Here is a 6,469-nt window from a genome sequence, read left to right as displayed (position 1 = left end):
TTCTTCAGGCAACCAAGAAAAATCCCCAACAGGGCGAGGACTGCCACTGCCTTAACGGATTTGCTTCAAAGCTCAACACTCGGGTGGTGTTGGAGGTAATTAAAGCCCAAGAAGATGTTGATTTGGCTCTGCGCTTTTTCCAGTGGGCAGGTCGCCAAACCCCCCACTTCAAGCACAACAAGCATTCCTATTCCGCTATCATGCACCACCTCATCTCCCATGGCAGGCTCTACACTGCCGAGACAATTCTCAAGCAAAGTGGGGTATGCACGGATTTCGTTCTCTGCAAATTCATCAAGGGATATGGGGATGCGGGAAACATTAATGGAGCCATTCACTGGTTTCATAGGATGAAGGCCATGAGGATGAAGCAAACAGTCTTCTCTTACAATACCCTTCTCGGTGTTTTGGTGAAGGACAATAAGGTAAGGCTCGCTCAGACATTTTTCAACCAAATGATATCTGATGGGATTAGTCCTGACGTTTCAACTTACACCACACTTATCAAAGGTTTGTGCAAATCAGGACTTGTTGATGATGCTAAAAACGTGTTTGAAAACATGGTTTGCAAGCCCAATATTATCACTTACAATACCCTCATTGATGGGCTTTGTAAAAAGGGTTATTTGTCTGAAGCAGCAGAAGTGTTTGATGAGATGTTGAGGAAGAAGGAATTGATGCCTGATATTGTTACTTACACTACACTTATTAATGGGTATTGTCAGCAAGGGAAAGTGGATCAGGCAATGAAGTATCTGGAGCAGATGATAAGGGATGATTGTCAGCCCAATGTGTTCACCTTCAATGCTGTCATCAATGGCCTCTGCAATGCGGGCAACATTGAGGAGGCCAGGAATATGATGACTCAAATGCTGCTCAGCGGTGGGAAAGCTGATGTCGTGACTTATAGTACCATTATCAAAGGTCTCTGTGCAGACGGGAAGATTGAAGATGCCATGGAGGTCTTGAAGGAGATGACGAAGAAGGAATTGTGTCCAAATGCCATCACTTATGGGAGTATAGTCTCTGGGCATTGCAGTAGAGGCACGGTAAATGATGGTATCAAGGTTTTTGATGAGATGCTTGAAAAAGGACTTGTGCCAAATATTCGAACTTACAATTTACTAATCAGTGCTCTTTGTGAGGAAGGGGAGATTGATAAGGCTAGAAATCTGTTGAATCAAATGCCCACAAAGGGCTGCATGCCTAATTTTGTTGCTTTCAACACTGTCCTGTGTGGGCTTTGTAGGCATGGGCAGAGAATGTCAGAAGCCGAGGAGCTTATGAAGACAATGTTTTGTAAAGGTCATCCACCAGATGCCACCACGTATACTGCAATGATTATGGGGTACTGCAAAAAGGGAGATGCAGAGAAAGCTCTACACATTTTCGATGAGATGTCACAGAAGGGTTTTAGTCTTGGGCTTGAGAATGGCTCTGCTGTTATTGGTTGGTTGTGCAAGGAAAGCAAGGCTTCAAAGGCAAAAATAGTTCTGGATGGAATGTGCAAAATGGGAAATGCACCTGATACTGCTATCTATACACATGTGCTGCATGCCCTCTGTAAAGAGGACATGTTGCATGAAGCAAATACGGTCCTTGATGATGTGGTGAAAAATAGAGGGGTGCCTGATCTTGAAACATACAGGACTCTAATTGAGGGCTTTTCTAAGAAAGGCGAGATGTTGCAAGCATTGAAGCTTTTGCGTGCAATGCTAAAAGAAGATTGCTTACCTGAGATCAATACCTGCAGTACCTTGATAAATGGCTTTTGTTCAAAGCAGCAGGTGCCTGAAGCATATATGCTTGTTAGCTTATTGCTTGACAAGGATTACATTGTAGATAGTGACATTTATAGTGTATTTATAAGTGCACTTTGTAGGTCAGGCAATGTTAATGAAGCTCTGAAAGCCTTTAATCAATCGACATCTAAAGGATGTGCTCCAGATACAGAGTCATGCAAGATTCTGGTTGATACTCTTCACAGTGCAGGCAGAATAAAAGAAGCCCAGACTGTATTAACAAAGCTTTCCCGTGATGGTTCAAATGAAAATTCTATTACATAGAGAAATGAAATTTAACCGGAAGGATATGGTATTCAAGTTAACATCCTCAGGAAAAATAATCTTTAAGGTACATCAAAAATAATTTGAGCTAAAAGTGGGCAGGTCTGATTGTTTGGGGTACCTCAATTGGTATGCATGTACCATTCGTATTCAGTTTAGTGGCTTACAAAAGTAAGTGGACTAGACCAGGCTTTCAGTTGGAAAGGGTAAGGTATTTGCTTTTTTGTTTTCTCTTTAGATTTCAGCTTTGGTATTTCAGTATTATAGGAGGGAAGAAAAGAATATTAGATAACTGTTAATTGTCTACCTTCTACCCAATGCTACATGGCTAATATACAACCAAATCACCATAAAAAAGTTTTTACTCCGACAGATTCCGAATGGCCATTAATAATATCCCACGTGGTTATTACATCCATGTAGAAGAGCAGCAAAAACAGAGAGAATTCAAAATCACAAAATGGCTTTTTAACCATCTGATGGTGATTTGTAATTCACAACCACGTTTATGCCTCCAAGATTCCTATTCCAAATGTTGTATATCCTGACGGTTTGCTTCAATGAACTATTGCTTCAATGAACCATCTGGAGTCTTGTCTGCTTCATTAAGGTTTTATGACTCTAATTAGTTAGCAATCCCTCTACAGCCCGTGGAAGAAATTCTGAATGGTAATTACTTTCGATGGGTCTTAATTGTAGGCCTACTTCAAACAGCTAAGTAAATTTTAGAAAGTAATTGTTTTAGTGGGAATCCAATAAACTGCCTGTCATGCAGGACGGGTTGCTCTAACTGACCTGTGCAACCTGTGTCCCCCAGGATTACTGGCTTTTTGTTATGAGTCAAGCAGTTCACTCTCCATTGAATTAGCTGAAATTTGGAAGAAGGTGGTGTAGAAGTAAATGCTATTTTGAAAGCCTGCAAACCAGGGAGCAAATTTTAGTTCCTATCCAATATTTGTGTGTTTGACATCTTAGATCTGCCATTTCTGAACAAGGTCTGTGTGGGAGGAAATCTTCTGAGAACTGCTTCTTGTATTGCTCAGTTACATTAGTTGCACATCAGAAGAACATGCATTGGGACTCATTCACCCAGATAGCGGCACTTGTTGGTATGACTTATTCCTATTTAAAGGTTGAAGTACAGTTTGTTCAGCTATCTTCTTTAACTGGAAGAGAATATGGATGTCTCTGGTATAACTGGTATGGTACAGTGGATTTATAGTTCTTCTTTTGACTGGAGGTTATCATGGAGTTTGGATCTTCTATTATGGTGCAGCCCTTCATTTATGCAGAGTTAATTACAATGATTCTTTGTAAGCACTCGGGCTCTAAGTCCCAGAATGACGGGAGCAGCCATGATGCACCCTACTTTATACATGAAGGTATTGATCCTTAAGTCATCAATCTTATCTTTATACAAAAGGAATCTCAGTTTTAGTTTTATGTAGATGACCAAATATCTCGAAAAGCCGTCATGTTATTTGACACCATGCAATTTAGCAGCACCCATAAAGAGTTGGAAGTATTGATGGATACTGGTTTTCATTTCAAGCTTGTGTCCTAATTTCCATTGTTAGGCCTTTAATAACTGTTCCTGTTCCAGTATTTACCTTCTTTATATCAATTTTTTCTTTTTTTTGGTCTAGCTTTCTCTTTCAAAATTAGGTCATTTAACTTTTGATGGTGTTCAAGATGTTTATATGTTTTTATTTTAGTTATTTATTTTAACCAAGCACTTACTCCTTGATACATTGTACTTTCGATCATTATGAATGTAATCATATTCTTAGACTAGTTACCTTCTTGATCTGTTAATAAGTCTAAATCTGCACAGAAGATTGCACAATCCCTACTAATTGCATGTAGCAATTCGCTGTGTCATATAGTTAGCAATCAAAAGATAACTCATGCTGTATGCTATTATACCAGCAACAACATAACTCATGTTGTATGCTACTATACCACATGGAATTTTTGGTGAAAAAATGGGTGTGCTCAACATATAGTTTTAACTTTTAAGTCGAAAGTTACATATAACTTATAGACAATATATGCTCTAGTTCAATTTGGTTGACAATATTCTGAGAGTGTGGTTGTCATCTATTAAAGTTAAATATGACAATGAGCCAGATACATGGAAAATGAGTTGTGTTTAATAAAGGAGTCATTGAATACATTGCCATAGGTTTATTTTATACGTCAATCGGTAGTTATATAACTACCTTTTCAAGTACTCTATATTTAGTGCTGGTTATTGACATTTATTCTAACCTTGTAACATCAGGATTCTTAACAACACTTTATTGAGTGTTACCACGCTAATAACCCCCTTTAATGGGAAATATAATTATCCCAAACCCCCGTCTCAAAATACAAAATGTGAAGGTCAAAACTTTCGCTGTGTAATGTCCCTTTTTCGGGATTGCCCTTGGGATGCAATTCTGAGTTAGGGCTTCAATAAACATATGACAGAATTGTATTTCATGAATCATAACAGTGTTGCAATATTCATCAATCTATAAGACAGTAATGACCTTTTATTAAATGCAAAAATAGTGTAATAAGATACTCAAACAGCCATTCATTCTTCAAGCAACCACTGTAAATTAGTGCTAATTTGACCGTAAACAGTAAACCTATTATGCAGCACAAAGATCCACAGATCCCCAATAGGGCTAACAACACCAACTAGTTTCTATGCTTACAAACTGAAACTACCCACAGTTCTGTTACTCAGCAGCTGGTCACACAAACTTTGTTACCTTTTAAAATCCAACAACTAATTCAATGAATTTTCTGAAGTGAAAATAACTGCAACTGAACTTTCAACATACATTCATCAAATATATTGAGTTTACTAACTGAACTATTTGTAGCAGAAAAACAAAATTGAAGACACAAGTACATTCAGAAATTTAACACCAGAAATTTTTACCCAGGAAACCCCAACTGGGGAAAACCTGCAAAATTGTGTGTTCTTATTATGCTCAGTAAAATCTTCAGATATTGATTACAAGTATGAGGGAAAACTTCCCTTCACGCTGCTAACCCACAACACAACTAGTCTGTGCACTTCTCTCCTACTCGGCCTGCCTGTGTGCACATTGCACAGACTCGTATAGGCCTGTACAACCCTCCTGTGCGCCTGAATGCAGCCCTGGCTGAAGTGTATGCTGGCTGGAAAATACTCTTGAGGCTGTTCGGCCTCTCTTCCTGCCCTAGTGTGTTGATCTGAAAATCCTAGGTGTTGAACTAAACACCCTTCTCTCTACTGAGTTGAAAACACAAGTTGTCTAGTGCATAGTGAGCCAAGTCTGCTCCCTTTTCCCTCCTTTGAAGTCAACCTGGTCCCACCATCTCCACGAATGGCTGAGATTAAATCTCAATGGATGGTTGAGATCATTTCACTTTTTGACTATAGGAAAATTAAAATTTTCTTAAGTCAAAATATTGAGAAAAAGTAAAATTGTGCCTTTGGCCCACCTGCGGGTCCCTTTGCCAAATTTAGTGCACATCTATATTTAGTTGAACCCTTCCTCTAACTCCATTTAACATTCCCTATTATAGAGAAAGGTGTTTTGTACTACACCCAATTTATCTATGAAGTAAACAAATTTCCCCCTTGCCAATGCCTTGGTTAGAATACCAATTGTTTGATCCTCTATAGGCACGTATTGGAGTTTGACTTTACCCCTTTGAAGTTTTGAACACAATCTTAGATATGGTGGTACTGAATCTCGACGTGTTTGGAGCACTCATGAAACATTGGATTTTCATAGAGCTTGATGCAACTCTGATTGTCACAGTGTATGACTGTGGGCTCTAACTTCTAATTGAAGAACCCAACTAGTAGCTTCCTCAACCATATGGCCTCGCAAGCTGCTAAGCTGGCAACCATGTTCTCGACCTCATCTAAGCTCAGTGCAACTAATCTCTACCTCCTGTCGAACCAAGAAACAACTGTTGACCCAACGCTGAAAGTACAACCTGAAGTGCTCTTCCTGTCTGTTGAACCCCCTGCCCAATCTGCATATGTGAAGCTCTAAATCCTCACACCATCAACTTGCTTGTACAACAACCCATAATCTGTTGTGCCTCTGAGATACCTCAACACATGCTTGGCAACAACCTAATGCACTTTGGTTGGTTCATCCATGAACTGGCTCAACTGGTTGATTGTGAAGTGAATGTTTGGTTGTGTGTTCACTAGTTACATCAATGACCCTATGATATGCCTGTAAAGTGTGGGATCAACTCGCTTTGCTCTGGTAGCATCCACCTTCCTCCAGTTCCTGGCTAGAGGCGTAGTCATGGGCCTACACTCTTGCATGTGGAACCTCTTGAGAATCTCTTGTGTGTACCTGCCCTTTCCCAAGAAGATCTCCCCATCACCCTGCCATACC

The 6,469-nt window shown here is 39.6% G+C and overlaps 1 protein-coding gene across 1 annotated transcript; it reads left to right on the top strand.

Annotated features, from left to right (window-relative positions):
* The first annotated feature begins 288 nt into the window (after nt 1-288).
* Nucleotides 289-2,940, top strand: LOC149256411 (uncharacterized). The gene is made up of 2 exons (XM_089460738.1): nt 289-425; nt 526-2,940. Exon 2 carries the CDS (start codon nt 561-563, stop codon nt 2,064-2,066), a length of 1,506 nt encoding a protein of 501 aa, XP_089316864.1. The 5' UTR covers nt 289-425; nt 526-560; the 3' UTR covers nt 2,067-2,940.
* Nucleotides 2,941-6,469: the final 3,529 nt, after the last annotated feature.

Source organism: Pinus tabuliformis, chromosome 7 (assembly GCF_031772625.1).
Source record: "Pinus tabuliformis cultivar Carrire ecotype Pingquan chromosome 7, CPIR1, whole genome shotgun sequence".
NCBI lineage: Eukaryota > Viridiplantae > Streptophyta > Pinopsida > Pinales > Pinaceae > Pinus > Pinus tabuliformis.
The sequence above is the reverse complement of the archived record's forward strand: the minus strand, read 5'-3'. Positions and strand labels throughout refer to the sequence as shown.